Source organism: Megalobrama amblycephala, linkage group LG9 (genome assembly GCF_018812025.1).
Source record: "Megalobrama amblycephala isolate DHTTF-2021 linkage group LG9, ASM1881202v1, whole genome shotgun sequence".
Taxonomy (NCBI): domain Eukaryota; kingdom Metazoa; phylum Chordata; class Actinopteri; order Cypriniformes; family Xenocyprididae; genus Megalobrama; species Megalobrama amblycephala.
This window is the reverse complement of record NC_063052.1, coordinates 34,095,230-34,112,563: the sequence shown is the minus strand read 5'-3', so window position 1 is coordinate 34,112,563 and position 17,334 is coordinate 34,095,230. Positions and strand designations below refer to the sequence as shown.

The 17,334-nt window shown below is 34.7% G+C and overlaps 2 protein-coding genes and 1 long non-coding RNA gene across 6 annotated transcripts in view; 1 reads left to right on the top strand and 2 right to left on the bottom strand.

Moving 5' to 3' along the window:
- The window catches only part of LOC125275791, a 59,601-nt gene that overhangs the window by 4,121 nt on the left and 38,146 nt on the right, over positions 1-17,334 (top strand). Inside the window, exon 3 of the long non-coding RNA XR_007186504.1 lies at positions 4,757-4,909. This is a non-coding gene — a long non-coding RNA (uncharacterized LOC125275791). The remainder of the gene's footprint in view (positions 1-4,756; positions 4,910-17,334) is intronic.
- stard3 (StAR-related lipid transfer (START) domain containing 3) lies at positions 689-12,166 on the bottom strand. 2 transcript variants are annotated; one of them, XM_048203028.1, is made up of 15 exons: positions 11,959-12,166; positions 10,306-10,553; positions 9,803-9,880; positions 9,364-9,441; positions 9,002-9,055; positions 8,697-8,814; positions 7,028-7,129; positions 6,896-6,951; positions 5,117-5,209; positions 4,974-5,036; positions 4,794-4,889; positions 4,510-4,589; positions 4,167-4,271; positions 3,984-4,077; positions 689-2,287 (listed from the first exon to the last, which is right to left on the bottom strand). In XM_048203028.1, exons 1-15 carry the CDS (start codon positions 12,149-12,151, stop codon positions 2,180-2,182), a joined length of 1,566 nt encoding a protein of 521 aa, XP_048058985.1. In that variant the 5' UTR covers positions 12,152-12,166; the 3' UTR covers positions 689-2,179. The 2 variants fall into 2 exon arrangements, with proteins under 2 accessions (XP_048058985.1, XP_048058986.1); XM_048203029.1 differs by having other exon boundaries at positions 11,836-11,971.
- The window catches only part of ppp1r1b (protein phosphatase 1, regulatory (inhibitor) subunit 1B), a 29,252-nt gene continuing 26,730 nt past the window's right edge, over positions 14,813-17,334 (bottom strand). For all 3 annotated transcript variants that reach the window (XM_048203070.1, XM_048203067.1, XM_048203068.1), the window contains one exon: positions 14,813-16,224. In XM_048203070.1, coding sequence (XP_048059027.1) covers positions 16,076-16,224 — 149 coding nt within the window. In that variant the 3' untranslated portion in view covers positions 14,813-16,075. The remainder of the gene's footprint in view (positions 16,225-17,334) is intronic.

Below are 17,334 nucleotides of genomic sequence, written 5' to 3'. Positions count from 1 at the left end.
TACTAAATGCACGTTTTGTCAGCTGTCATGCATCATAAAAAGGCTGGGAATTTCAGTGGCAGTTTGTAGTCACAAAAACCCAGAACTAAATATACACTTATGCATTTTACTATGCATGTTCAAGATGTGTAATTTAATTTTACAGTCCTTGAGGACAAACAAAAACTTCACATATTGCATCTTTTTTGGTTTGATCAGTGTAGCAATTTTTGTCAAATTCCAAGTGACACAAACCTGCAAATGTTTACGGATCACATGCAACAACAAAATTCCAAACCTCTTAATTTATGAGAGGAAGAGGGAAATAGAGAAGTGTTTGATGTGTGATGCTCATGTGAGAGGCTCATAGGCTGTGTCCTATCACATGGTGGACAGAGCACAACTTACTCAGCCAGAGGCTGTTAACTGAAAAGACATAATACTAATAATCATCCTTGTGATTAAGTTAGGGTGTTTTTAAAGAAAGAGAAGGAAAAATATAATTAGTGGAAACCTGAACGACTTGCCAAAATGGGGCATCAAAAACAAAAAATAAAATCAAACAACCAACCAAACAAACAAAAATCCTTACATAACAAGCCCTGTATTATCTAATTCAATGACATTCAGACTTTTTAAAGTGTTAAACATTCATACTATTTTGGGGTTTAATATACTATAAATCTAAAAAAAAAAAACAGACATTATGTATAAACTGTTTGTTAGTTTTATTAAATGATGATTCTTTCATTCAGCAGAAATTCAGATTTTTGAATGACATGACAAATTTCTGTATAATATTACTGTAAATCAGTATAAAAATAACAATTCGCACAAAACCTGAATGAGAAGTGAATTCAAGTGAACTTCAAAAGGCTCTGCACAAAGAAATGTGGTTACAGTCCGTAGAGGCCAAAAAAAAAAAAAAAAAAAAAAAAAAAAAGTGTACAGATACAAAATAAAATCGAAATAACGTAAGCAATCCTGAACGTGATTTCAGTGAGGGAAACTGTAACAAAGGCACACAAGTACAAACAAACACGACTGCAAAACAAGAACAAGATCAACATCATTCACATCATCACTGATATAGCGACCTAAACGTGCCATCCCTTACAAAACCCTGTAAGAGCGTCTTTTCTCTCCATTAAAAGCAAACGTATTTTGCTTGCTTCAAGGCAACTATTCATGAAGGATACATTCACATTTTACTAGTGGCATTTCTATTAGTGGCAATAATAATCAAACGACTGGTGACCATGCCTTAGTTTCTGGTTTCTTTTTTTTTTTATAAAATGCTATGCCCTGTAAAAAAAGTGGTAAACATGAGTGTATACCCAATAAAATGCTGACAGTAATGCTCTGTGTGAAAACAAACTGACATGCAATACAGAAATAAGTGTAATAAATGCACATTTCAATAAAAGGCCCATTATATTCTCGTCAGATTGATTAAAACCAAGCACAAATGTTTGCTTCAGTATTTTTTTGTTGTTGCTGCAGCATGTTTTACGCATGGTACAACAAGTGTTTTGGTACTAGTTAACCGATTATGTTGATTTAAGACATAACTGCATAATCAAACTCTTAACCATATGTATTATTAGACAAAATGATCATATACATGGCAGAACACTGATCTATACACTACAGATGAATACATAATCTAATGCAGCAAAGTTTGGCCACAGGAGCCAATTACAAACCATAATAAGAACTCAAACAATAATTAATATTATTACGAATGTGTATGCATGTTCGATTAAGGCACAAGTAAAGCAGAATGAGAAACTGCAGCGTATTTGGCTCAGAATATTACACAGAAACCATTCTAGCCTTCAGTCATGTTCACTTGGGGACACCAGTGGTTTTAGGCACAGCTGAATAACATCCATTTCTCCTTACACACCACAAGCTGCTCTCTGATAACTTCCTGTGCACGTTTCCAGCTCTTGTGTGATTTGACAGAATGATTTCTGACCTCATGTCCATGTGCTGCAGTAGTACATCTATATCAGCTTTAACTTCAGTATAAAGTGCAGCCAAACATTGAGACAGCCCGTAACAACCTCCTGCCAGTCAAAAGCAGTGCTGTATCTCCTCATGACAGCTGTAGTTTAGAGGAGAATGAATATGGCGCAGTGTAATTTGAAGTTACCACGATGTAAACTGTGGCTGGATAAAGAGTCAAAGCCAGAGATCACCGGTAGGGGACGTGGACTTCGTTTATACGCTGCCTGAGATGAGACATGAACTCAAACATGGTGGCGGCCAGTGACTGGTGAATGAGGTAACGTGGGAGACGACCCTGTAAGAAGAAAATACATTTATAATAAATGTATTAAATAAAATATTTAGATTTTTAGTGCTATCTAAAATAGATAAATATATACTATTTTACACACACACACACACACACACACACACACACACACACACACACACACACACACACACACACACACACACACACACACACACACACACACACACACACACACACACACACACACACACACACACACACACACACACACACACACACGTGTGTGTATATACAGTACAGTCCAAAAGTTTGGAACCACTAAGATTTTTAATGTTTTTAAAAGAAGTTTCGTCTGCTCACCAAGGCTACATTTATTTAATTAAAAATACAGTAAAAAACAGTAATATTGTGAAATATTATTACAATTTAAAATAACTGTGTACTATTTAAATATATTTGACAAAGTAATTTATTCCTGTGATGCAAAGCTGAATTTTCAGCATCGTTACTCCAGTCTTCAGTGTCACATGATCCTTCAGAAATCATTCTAATATGCTGATCTGCTGCTCAAGAAACATTTAATGTGTACAATTGTACAAAATATTTGTGTACAATATTTTTTTTCAGGATTATTTGATGAATAGAAAGTTCAAAAGAACAGCATTTATCTGAAATACAAAGCTTCTGTAGCATTATACACTACCGTTCAAAAGTTTGGGGTCAGTAAGAATTTTTATTTAAATTTTTTTGAAAAGAAATTAAAGAAATGAATACTTTTATTCAGCAAGGATGCATTAAATCAATCAAAAGTGGCAGTAAAGACATTTATAATGTTACAAAAGATTAGATTTCAGATAAACACTGTTCTTTTGAACTTTCTATTCATCAAATAATCCTGAAAAAAATATTGTACACATTAAATGTTTCTTGAGCAGCAGATCAGCATATTAGAATGATTTCTGAAGGACCATGTGACACTGAAGACTGGAGTAATGATGCTGAAAATTCAGCTTTGCCATCACAGGAATAAATTACTTTGTGAAATATATTCAAATAGAAAACAGTTATTTTAAATTGTAATAATATTTCACAATATTACTGTTTTTTACTGTATTTTTAATTAAATAAATGTAGCCTTGGTGAGCAGACGAAACTTCTCTTAAAAACATTAAAAATCTTAGTGGTTCCAAACTTTTGGACTGTACTAAAATATATATATATATATATATATATATATATATATATATATATATATATATATACACACCCACACACACACACCACACACACACATATTTAAAAAAATATGTTAGATGCAATTAAATCGATTTGATTTAATTATTTTTAGTGGTCAAATCAATTCATATATTTTATATAAAACAATACATTTAATACTATTATTAATAATACATTTATTATATTTAATTGATATAAATAAATAAAAATAAATGAGTGGTGTTTGCCTGTGCACAGTTCACCGCTATGGTTGCTAAGGTATTCTGAATAGTTTTTTTAGCATTTTGTTTGATTTGTCTGCATCCATTTTAAAATCTGTGATAAATCTGAATGCTTCAAAATGTTATACTGCACATCTCCTCAACGTTGCATGATTTGAGGCATAATTCATGTCCGTAACACAAATGGTGCAGGATGAGGTGCACAATGACATCAAATGCTCATTATTTGAATACGTTTAAATGGCTTAAATGTACAAACTGGTGGTAAATGAAGCTCTTACCTTTAGGTCTGTATTGAGAACCCAGATGAAGGTGCAAACTGAAGGATTACTGTTGGATTTCAACACCACAAATCCACCAGGACCATTTTCCCCTCTGAGAGAGAAAGAGAGCGAGAGAGAGAGAGAGTTTAGTTTACAGCTTAAATATGTTCTGCATTTTGATTGGCTGAGGACGCGACAGACCTGACGTAGCGATTATGAGGGGGTTTGCTGATGTAGTTGGTCGCCATTCCTGCAGAAATGTAGCAGTCTCGCCTGCGCTCCACCCGACGAACATTCACAAAGTCCCTGAAGGTCAAAAACAAGAAAAAGACTCTTTGAATTCTCCATAACTAGTTTAAATTAACACATAACTACGTATGGAAAATATATACGTTCTAAAAGGAAACTCTACGTTGCATTGTGAATACTGCAGCCTATTAATATAGAGAGCAATATAAATATACACTGTTTCCATGTAAAACAGGCCTAAGCTTCAATTCGACACACATTGAGAAGCAGAAAACCGTCGTAAGCATCCTCTCACCTGGGAGACACGACACCTCCAGCAGCTCCTGCAGATACATCATATGACACCATTGTGTTGTCATCCACTCTCTGTAAAATCTATGGGCAGATCAGAGGAGGGAACCGAGAGAATGTTAACTGTAATCTCAAATCCATTTGATGTGAACATTTTTTATTTTTGTAGCTTCTTAAGATTTTGTTTAATGCCTTTTTGTCTTTATAATCCCTTTTCACTAACACACACCTCACACCCACATGTGTTTCAGCGGTCTTTAACGGAGGTATCTGTGAGAGAATGTGTACCTGACAAACAGACACCGTTCTGTTCCACTGCACCATCTTCTCCGGCTGCAAAATGACCTCCTGATACACCAGCTCTGCAGAACACTGCAAGAGTGCCTAAAACACGCAAAACACAAGTAAGTAACTGATTCTGTGTAGAAACATGGAGTAAGAAGGCCTCATAATACATCGGGAACATACCTTTAAAATAAACGTTTTCCCATGGAATGGGATTTCAAGTGTATATACTGCATCTCCGAGCTCCTAAGAACAAAATATTTTCATATTAAACCAATCACAAAACCATAAACAAATAACTACTGCAAGCATGGACGTGTACATACACTAGTCTTCTCAAACTTCCAGTTTTCCTCTTGTGTCAGTATCTGTTCCACCACTGCCATGGCCTCCCGTCCCTGTCGTACAAACTCCTTGTCCTAAAAACAAGCGATTACAGAATGATCTTCCCGTACAACGATGTAGGGGTGGGCGATCTTGCAAAAATTTCATATCACAATCTTATAAAAAACAATCACGATCTGAATTGAGTTCTTCCTAATTTTGAGCTGTACTATCAAGAATATCCTGGCTTGCTATTGGCACAATTAAAAAAAAACAGTATTGCATTAAACAATCAGTTGTCAAACTAGTCATTAAATCCTGAGTTAAAGGATTAGTTCACTTGAAAATTGAAAAATGAAAATTACCCCATGATTTTTCCCTCAAGCCATACTAGCTGGCTTTCTTCTTTCAGATGAATACAATCACAGTTATATTAATAAGTGATTCTGAAGCGAAGCGATGCGTTTGTGTAAGAAAAATATCCATATTAAACACGTTATAAAGTACAATAACTAGCTTCCGCAAGATCACCTTCTGTATTCTTACGCCTTTACGTAACTTACGAAAAACTGATGGAAGGCTGTCTGGCGGAAGCTAGTTATTTTACTTTACAATGTGTTAAATATGGATCTTACAAAAACGCATCACTTCACTTCAGAAGGCCTTTATTAATCCCCTGGAACCATGTGGAGTATGTTTATGGTGGCTGGATGCACTTTTTCGAGTTTCAAACAGGTGGTTTCTGTGCACTGACATTATAAATTATTAATATAACTCTGATTGTGTTCGAAGAAAGAAGAAAGTCATATACACCTAAAACCCCAAGTATACTTTGCTAGTCCGTGTTCCACTCCGTCTCGCAGCGCTCACACTGAAAACGCATGGGAATCAGTCTCTTTCACAGTTTAATGAGCTTTTAATAACTATTTTTAAAATAAAACGTCCTGCAGTAGATTGCATTTTACGACAGTCACGTTACATGATTTGGACGTTAAGTTTTATAATCGTTGGAAGCCAAAATCAAAACCAAAATTTGATTCATTGCACAGCCCTACTGCTGTTGAATTGTTTTTCAAATGCGTCACCACATGAAAGACACATGATAGAGACATGATATAATTTGGCCTGTCAGCACAGCCATCTAGTCGGAAGTCATTGCTGTATTTTAACATTAAAAATACACAATCTCTACAATTCGCTTGAAAAGTAGATTGTGAACGACTTCAAGATTGCCCACCCCTACAATGATGTAACTCACTGATTAGTACGATGCATCAGTGGAGAAACTAGCCAACTAGTCACAACTCTTTCCCGAAAACCATAGTAACCACATTAGTTCAACAATATAAGACTGTCATTAATGACGTCACCCGCAGATGGAGGAGTAATAATTTCTGCTAATTAATCTATTTGAGATTGAACATGACACCTAATGAGTACTTCACAGTTTCTGCTCCATATCATTTTGCTTTATTTGATGTTTGATTCATTGTGGGTTCCCTCATACATCATACTCCAGAGTTCCCTTGCGCATTTTACGCACATGTGCAATGTTTGTTGGAACTATGGTTTCAGGAAATGCAGAATCGTTGAAATATGTTGGTAACGACTGAACTTTCAACCATAGTTGGCTAACGATACTTTCGGGAAATGCACCTCAATTTTGCTTTTTATGAAATAAGTGATTCTTATTACTTTTGGAAAGATGAGAAATTTGGTCATTTTCAGATATTTCTTCCACGCAAACAAAATGAAAAGAAAGAAAACAAGAATGTGTGTACTTGTTCTGTTACTGCTCTCCTGCCAATACCCTCTTCATCAAGATCTTCCTCAGAACCTACAGGGCAAACACAAAGATTAGGCAGGAAATAAAGCAAAAAAAGTTGCATTAGAATGAAAGCGAATGGCGTTACCTGCCAGGGACTCCGGCGGAGAGTAAAACTGTCCGTCAGACACGGCTCTAGGACTTATCAGAGGGGCCGGCTCGCATGCAGCATTAACTGCTGCCAGATACACTGCAGGAGATGAGGAAATGACAGATCATCAATGTAGTGGTCTTCCTACATGGACTTTCCCAAACATCAGTGACAGTCTTAATGTGCATCTCTAGAACAAAGTAGAAGCATGTTTCCCTTCCCAAATCTTGAAGTAATGTGACTATTTATGACGAAGTAATGCGACTACCTGACCACAAGACTATTAAAATGACAAATCACAGGAAAAGGGTTTTTTTCTTCCTCTTTTGAAAGGCTTTGCACTATGTAGGCACTCAAATTCTCACATTGCAAACTTCCCCAGTCCACCCACAATTACTAAGCCAAATCTGCTCGCTCAGAAATCATCACGACTATGTCATCACAACCATGAGCTAACTAAAATATGATTATCTACATTTACATAACACTAGTTCGGTATTATTAGACGTCTCAAACGTTTTTACTGATTTCATCTGGAAGAGGTCAGCCAATCATATTATTATGCAATTCACAAGTTTAAAAGGTACAGAGAGAATGGAAAATGGTAATGAAAAAACTAATTATGAGGCCTTAAAGGATTAGTTCACTTTCAAATAAAATTTTCCTTATAATTTACTCACCCCCATGTCATCCAAGATGTTCATGTCCTTCTTTCTTCAGTCGAAAAGAAATGAAGGTTTTTGATGAAAACACTCCAGGATTATTCTCCTTATAGTGGACTTCAATGGCCTCCAAACGGTTGAAGGTCGAAATTACAGTTTCAGTGCAGCTTCAAAGGGCTTTAAACGATACCAGACGAGGAATAAAGGTCTTATCTAGCAAAACGATCGGTCAATTTAGAAAAAAATACAACTGTATATGCTTTATAAACACAAATGATCTCCTTGCACGTGCTTCCGCTTTCCGTATTCTTCAAAAAGCTTCAGCTGTATGTCCTACGCCTTCCCTATTCTACTTCTGGAACGAATGCGGTGCCAGTTACTTTTTTTTCCAGAAGTAGAATAGGGAAGGTGTAGGACATACAGCATAAGCTTTTTGAAGAATACGGAAAGCGGAAGCACATTCAAGGAGATCATTTGTGTTTATAAAGCATATACAGTTGTATTTTTTTCTAAATTGACCGATCGTTTTGCTAGATAAGACCCTTTTTCCTCGTCTGGTATCGTTTGAAGCTGCACTGAAACTGTAATTTCGACCTTCAACCGTCTGGAGGCCATTGAAGTCCACTATAAGGAGAATAATCCTGGAATGTTTTCATCAAAAACCTTAATTTCTTTTCGACTGAAGAAAGAAAGACATGAACATCTTGGATGACATGGGGGTGAGTAAATTATCGGGAAAATTTTATTTGAAAGTGAACTAACCCTTTAACAGTGTTTGCCCTGAAATAAAATAAATGTAGGATCAGGGAAAAAAAGGACCTGCCATCAACTGTCTGCTATTTTCAAGTTTCAATAAACCCAACATTAACACATATGTAATATTTTAGCTTAAAAAGATGCTTTTATGACCAACTTGTTTATAAAGAACTTCTATAAAACATGAATAATCAAAGGCTTTTATTTTGACTATTTGTGTCGATTCAATACAGCCCTGATTTTCTCACCTCTCTCGTCCTCTGCTTCCTGTGTGAGCACTTTGAAATCCAGGAACCAGGTTTCCAACCATGCCACCACAAACGAGGTGATGGGAAGAACATAGCCAAAAGCATTCTGGCTAAACAACTGAGACAACAAAGAGACAAATATGACCTCATACACCCATTTCTATTCTCATAATAATGTAATAAAACATATAAAGAATTCAGATAGCCGTTACTGGTTCATCTGAGGAACAAAGACTATGTGACTTCCCCTCATATAAAATAAAACATTGAAATAGATTAGGAAGATAAAACATTAACTATCTTACATCTGATATGATGACTTTGGCGATGAGGAAGGCGCTGGTCACCAGAGTAGTGATCTGAGATAAGAGAACAAAAAGACAATGATCATATCCAAACCTTTAAAAGTTTAAAAGCCTGATATATATGAATGTGTGTATTTTGAGAAAAACTATTTTTGAATTTTATTATTTACAATTATTATTTTGATTATTATAACTGAGACTTTAAAGGTCATATTTAAAAAAAAACAAACAAACAATATAAAATAAAAAATAAATAAATATAAATGAGTAATTATATAAATATCAAATATAATAAATAAATATTATATTAACTAAAAATACAAATATTGATACATTTATAGTCTGGGGTTGGTCTTTCTTACCGCAATGACCCACCAGTGTCTCAGTCGAAATGCGGCATAACCAATCTGCAAACACAGAAATCTAAACACAGCTAAAAGCTGAGCGGGAACAAGCAAAGGGGAAAAAGAGAGACATTATTGCTATTATTGTCTGTGAAACCAGGCCAGTGCTGAGTTTTGACATGTTTCTAGGATGCCATCAATGTTTTGCAGATTTTATTGACTAATGCTTTACCAAAAATATAAGAAAAAAACAAAACAAACTGGAACAGTTTAATGATTAACATTACATAGGGTTGTGTTTGTTTATACAAGTGTGCGTTTGTGTGTTAATGAATAGCATGAAAGAGTGAGATATCACATCAAATCAAGAGTGAAAAGAAGTTTAAAGCCATTACAAAATGATATAATTTTTATTATGGTTCACAAAGTAACAAGGCATTTGCTTTTTGATACTTACAAATATATCAAAGAAAGATGACTCGAAGTTGTATTTAACAACCTCATTCTCCAGACTGATCCATATACTCTTACTGATCTGAGAGACAGAAAGACAGATCAAACTTACCATGTTCAAATTAAAAAATTAAAATGCACATATATGTACTATTTTATCTATCCATCTATAGTTTTATTTCCATATAATTCACAAGATATTTTCATATATTTTATAAAAATGAATACACATATTTCTATTTACTTCATAATAAATATGGTTAAAAATAACTTAAATACTCACAATGCAAAAAATAGTTAAAAATGAATATGCAAATTACAATATGCAAATTTTGCATGACTCTTTTCATCAGAGGAAGTGAAACGGGCACGTACAATCAACTGGAAATATGAACCCAAATTATAATAGCCAAAGCAAAAAAAGGAAGTACAAACTGCTCGAGAGAGAGAGAAAAACAATTAGCACTGTGCAAGAATACAATTTGGAAACACACAATAAAAACTTACATTTAATTCAATGATCCAGAGCAAAGTGATGAAGAGGAGGTCAAACGTAACAAAGAGGCAGAACGTTCGGCGGACGTCCGAGAAGGCTTTCCTCTCTCCCGGGGGCAGCGGGGGGTAGTAAGGGGAGGGAAGGGAGAGGGACGCCTGGGAATACGAGGCGTTTAAAGAAGCAATGGCTGGAAGACTTCCCTCCAACTCTCTGTAGTCTACGCCACTCGGCATACCTACATGCAGTTGGAGCGCATCACCTGAACCAGAGAAGAAAAGATGATCAAACAGAGAGACATGCTTTATCTGGCTTTCATGCAACAACATACTGCCATTATACACAAACTGAAAGAACAGTGATCAAAGCAACATGCAGAAATACATGATCTAATCAAGCAGCCTTTGACTACTTTTAGAGCTGGTCTTTTGTAGTGTATCTGATTGCATATTTAAATTGTAAATATACTAGATTTCATTCATTCAACTTTATTTCCGGACTCAAGGTCCATTAGAAAAGAAACATACAACATACAAACAATTTAAAAAAAGACAATTATATTAATATTTTCTCATAGATGACTGGTATCGGATCACACTTTGCCTAGGATTCGACAACAGCATAATAATAGCTTATGCTAAATAACACTATTTATGCTTAATTTTTTGCATTTCTGCTTCAATCAAATTTTGTTAAACATTTTAACATAAAATTGCTACTTCAGCCATACTAAAAATATAATATTTGTTGTAAAGTAATTGAAAATGTTGGCATGGCAACTCTAAAGATAATTATAAATCATTAAAATCTAACCTGATGATCTTTCTACCATATTTATGAAATTCACATTATGACAGCAGCAGGTATGGTGATTAAACAGACCTTTTAACTTTCAGTACTTAATAGCACCATCTCCCCTGTTTGTCTAACGAATGAATGAATAAATAAATGAAATCATATGACATAAACAGGCTAGATAACACATATGTGGACTTGGGTAAAGTTGATTTTATATTCACACATTCGGACTTCTGATAAATTCAGACTTTCCAATAAATGTGCAATAAATTAATGTTTGCGAATTTTAAGCACCGACATGATATTGACAACCAACGATTGTCAACTTACAACATTTTTCACAGTCGATCAAAATAGGCAAGTATTGTTTTAATGGCATATTTACTTGTGAATGTCCACTGAATGTCCAATGTAGTGTGATTAACAAGGCTATTGAATACGGATGGCCGAATGTGCGAATATAAAACCAACTTTACCGAAGTCATATGTGGCAAGCCAAGGCATCATATAAGCATGCAGTTATTGATGCTGCACTGTCAACATGAATGTAGTTCCACCGGAATAACAAACAAGCTTAAAACATATTTCACTGTAAAAGTCCCAATAAACAATCATTCGGTAACAAATACTCGATATTCAGAAAATACGTAATTAATATTCATGAGTATGTTCACACTTATAGTGTACACAGCTCGTACATCGGAACATAAACAAGCTTGTATCTCTAAACTTAAACACTTACTGACCTCTAAAGCAACTCAGCGTTTAGTTAGCAGTTGAAAAAGCTTGTTTATAAGTTTTTTATAAAAACCAAAACCGCTGTTAATCAAAAACCATCCGATGAGAGACAAAGTAAAGCCGAAACTCACCAAAAATCAGCGCATCACTCTCATTATCAGCCTGCTGCTCTTCCGCGATAATAACCGGATGTGAGAGAACGTCACATCCGCCAGCTGATATATCGGCACTCTGACGCGCTCGTGGTTGAAGTGTGAGAGAGATGGTCAAGCAGTATTTTGTAAATGCACATTTATTATATAATATAGGAGATATAATACACATACATTTAAATAAATGATAATGAATAAGAATTTTTATTTTGTATAAGTTCAAAAAATGAATGACACTTGTACTTTCAGTTTCAATTCTCTCTCCCACCACAACAACACGAGGTGATGTCTGTAAACTGTAGTTTTTTCATAAACATGCTATTGGTCTGAGAATTCCCCACTGTTAGTGATACTACAGCAATTGCAGTGTTTCATTTCCTCCGTCTGCCACATATGCTCCATAACTCGCCATAAAACACAGATCCCTGTATCGTGTGAAGTAGGTCACAGTGTCACATCTCGTGTGCAGCCCCACCTATCTGTTAGCCACAATGCCACACACAAGTTTCTAATGCAAACATAGAGAAGTTTCCTAATGCTGCATCTTCTTAGTGCTGCTCTGATAGTTAAAGGATTAGTCCACTTTCTAATAAAAATGTCCTGTTAATTTACTCGCCTCCATGTCATCCAAGATGTTCATGTCTTTCTTTCTTCAGTCGAAAAGAAATTAAGGTTTTTGATGAAAACATTCCAGGATTTTTCTCCATATAGTGGACTTCAATGGACTCCAAACGGTTGAAGGTCAAAATTACAGTTTACAGCGATCCCAGACAAGTATTAAGGGTCTAATCTAGAGAAACCATTGCTCATTTTCTAAAAAAAACAAAAACTTTTTTATACGTTTTAACCATAAATGCTCATCTTGAACTAGCTCTCTTCTTCTCTATTAGAATTCCAGCAGTGTAGACGCTGCTAAGTGTATTACTGCCCTCCACAGGTCAAAGTTTGAACTAAATTGTCATATACAATATGCAAGTGTAAGTATATAACAATTAGTTCAAACTTTGACCTGTGGAGGGCAGTAATACACTTAGGCTGTGTCCGAAATCGCATACTTCCCTACTATATAGTATGCGAGAAACAGTATGCGAGGCGAGTAGTATGTCCGAATTCATAGTATTCGAAAAACAGTAGGCGAGAAGTACCCGGATGACCTACTGCTTCTGCCCAAATTCTGTAGTAGGCATTCGATGGACGCTGCACTATCCCGTGATGCCACAGGAGAGGATTCGTCATATTCGAAAATGACGGAAAGCGGCGATATGCAGCTCATTCAAGTCCTTAAGTACCTCAGGGAAAAACTGTGTTTATTGTGGTTAAATTGCACTTGTTTAACATTATGTAAGTAAACGGCTGACTTATTGAAAGTTTAAACAATGTAATGAGAAGATTAAGAGTTGGCTGTAAAAAGATGTTTAATCATTATTACTGACAGCACATCAAGCTAACGAACAGGTCGAGATAACGTTACATCCGCTTGTTAACACTGTTTTATTTAACGGAGACGTTCGTTGTTAAGCAGTTTAATGAGATTAGAAAACTTAACGGACAGCAACATTCAGGTGGCAGTAGTTTATAGGGCTCACAGTTTGTAGTTTTTTTTTAGAATATGTATATTATTATCATTGTATTTATTTGTATATATTGTATATAATATTTAGGCCATGTTGTGTATTTCTCTCGCCCTCTCTGTCTATCTACACATTATTTATTTATATATAATGTATTCAAGTTTGTTTATTGATTCATGTCTTTTGTTTCTCGTGTATTTTTATATGCATTCATTTTTAACAATAAATTACTTAATTTCGTTGCTTCAAATCAGCCTCTGTCGTGATATTCACAGATGTATTTTTATTCTGAGGTAAAATTTCCTAGCTAAATAGGTGATTATACTTTGACATATTTAAATTTTCGCGCTGTTGTGAGGACGCATGACAAGTGACAACATTAACATGGCGGATGTAGTACGTCCGAATTCCATTCATACTACCCATATTCATACTATATAGAACGTACTGTTTTAACGGTCGGGAAGTACGTTCAAATTCAAATGTAGTACCTACTCATGTAGTATGCGATTTCGGACGCAGCCTTAGTGTCTACACTGCCGGAATTCTAATAGAGAAGAAGAGAGCTAATTCAAGATGAGAATTTATGGTTAAAAAGTTATTTTTATTTTTTTAGAAAATGAGCGATGGTTTCTGTAGATAAGACCCTTATTTCTCACCTGGGACCGCTGTAAACTAATTTTGACAACCAACCGTTTGGTGCCCATTTAAGTCCACTATATGGAGAATAATCCTGGAATGTTTTCATCAAAAACCTTAATTTCTTTTCGACTGAAGAAAGAAAGACATGAATATCTTGGATGACATGGCGGTGAGTAAATTATCAGGAAATTTTAATTTGAAAGTGAACTAATCCTTTAAAGCAGAAGTTGAGAAATCACACAAATGTTCCTCTCAAATATAGAGCACCTCTTATGGGAATCCAAACCAGATCAGTTTCGGCCCAGATTTTGAAAGCATCAGAGGCAGAGACATTCAAGATGCGAGACCACTGTGCCACCATCTGTTTACAACAGAATCTGAATGTTTTTGCCAAAACCGCTAATGCTTGCTTGCCTTGGCGGCATCAAACTGAAAATATGCCTGGTTGATGAACATTTTTATTGGTTAGAGAAACAAAAATCTTACTTTATTTCCAAATATAAAGTAACAGCACTTTGAAAGAGGTCAAATTTTGTCCAAATGGCAGCCGTATTGAAGACTGTGGGATACAGTTAGCCAGTTACGAACCCAAAATACGATAAAGAAAAGATTAACACTAATTCAGTGCAAATATATTTATTGATACATTGACTTTAACCTAAAACATTTCCATAGTTCCTATGGATGTATTTACTTATTTGGTACATTTTCTCAGATTCACTACGTTAATCAAAATCAACATGTACCTGGATGAGCTTTGGAGGAATATATATATGCATACAAATATGATTATATTCAATATAAAGCAGTATCATTTCTTAAAAAAAGCAATATGTGGCTGTTATTTCATCATTTTAAATCATCATTAATAATCATTTTTAAAAACAGTTCAACAGTTTTCCCTTAAAAGACCTGGCTAAGTTGTAAGTTATAAGTTACCCAGCTAATATTACTGCAAGTTGTTAACTAACTAAACAAATGAAATGATTTGCATAAGTTTCTGATATTTCTGATGCACATGAGCTGTCGCCCCGAGGCACTGAATTTGGAGATTTTATTATCTGTAACCAAATACAGTCATATCAAGAGATGCAAATTCTATTCAGTACGCAAATATGATGTTTATAGCAGCTTTGATCACAATGTCATTAACGAACCACAAACGAATCACAAAGACAACATTGTAGGAATGCATTATTCACAGTCAGCCATGATTCATTTCTCCCACAGCAGTGGAGTTACCGAGATGAAGCGAAATATCGTATTTGGCTGTTTTGTTACTGCTAAATTTACTGCATGTGTAGACCAACTGCCAGGATGGTGGTAGTGGTTTAACAAATAACGCTAAACAATAATGCTGCTAAATACTTAGTGAGCCTTTCCATGTGCTCCAGGATTATTGTTCTTGGCAAATGACTTTATGGGATTCAGTATAACAATTGTCTGTACACTAGATGGCAGTGTAGGTCCACAAAAATGCACCAATCGCAAAACATAAACATAATGAACAAACCATAAAACATGACATATGAAATGAACACATATCTTTCATACCACACTGCTCATAGATCTAAACATTCGCTCCTGTTTGTTTGAATGTATGAAACGCTTATACAAGGATGATATAATATGTGATTGCTGAATGATTTTACCTTACATATAAATCTCTATTTCATGGCAATGTCAGGGTGAATAAATCTTTTGAGGTTGTTTGACCGCTCCAAAATTTCAGTCTTTCAGAGTTTTTTAAGTCTCTTTTTCTCTCAGAATACAAACAGATAGCTGTTATCAAATAATGGAATCGTTGACAATCAATAAACAATAATTCTGATTTCCAAATAAAATTCTGCATTATGAAAAAAAAAAAAAAATCTCTAAAACGATCAGTCCACATTTCTACTCTCCTCCACTGCCATATTGTCTGCTGCTTCTACATCCTCCTCTTCCTCCTCCTCTTCATCAGTAGGTGCTGTGGCTCCTGCCTTTCTTATGCCAGGCTGCTGTTCTGCCACGTCCCTTTGCTCCTGTGAATCTTAAAAAGGAGATTTTATTTTAAAAGATGAAAGTAAAAAAAACAATCAACAGATAATCTCATCTCTGATTGGCTAATCATCTGGTTGAATGATAGAGGTGAGATAATGCTAAATTTCTAATCTGGATGTTTTTCTGGAATATTTTAGAAGTGATATGAGAGAGTAGTGCAACATAAGGAAACAACAATGATGTTTTAATGACACAAAGACCAAATATACTTCAATGCATACAAGACTAAGATTGATTGTTTTAGGGTTTTTTTGTAAAGAAGTGAAAATTTGCATTGAAATTTAGTGGAAAAAGCAGAGATGCACAATGACAGACAAAAACCCAATAAGCCAAAGTCCACTACCAACTCTATAATAATAACAATAATAATAATAATAATAATAATAATAATAATAATAATAATACACACACACACACACCGGTCAAAAGTTTGGACACATTACTATTTTTGTTTTTGAAAGAAGTCTCTTATGCTCATCAAGGCTGAATTTATTTGATCAAAAATACAGGGGGAAAAAAGCAATATTGTGAAATATTATTACAATTTAAAATAATGGTTTTCTATAATAATATACTTTAAAATATAATTTATTTCTGATGCAAATTTTCATCAGCCATTACTCCAGTCTTCAGTGTCACACAATTCTTTGATAAATAAAAAGTTAAAAAAGAGCAGCATTTATTTAAAATAGAAATCTTTTGTAACAATATACACTACTGTTCAAAAGTTTGGGGTCAGAATTTTCTTCTTTTTTTAAAAAAAAAGAAAAAAAAGAAAAGAAATTAATACTTTTATTCAGCAATGATGTGCTAAATTTATGAAAAAGGGATATTACAGACTTATATTGTTAGAAAAGATTTCTATTTTGAATTGATGTTGTTCTTTTTAACTTTTTATTCATCAATGAATCCTGAAAAAAGTATCAGTTTCCAAAAAAATATTAAGCAGCACAACTGTTTCCAACATTGATGATAACGGAGCATAAATAAGCATATTAGAATGATTTTTGAAGGATCATGTGACACTGAAGACTGGAGTAATGATGCTGAAAATTCAGATTTGCATCACAGAAATAAATCACAATTTTAAAGTATATTA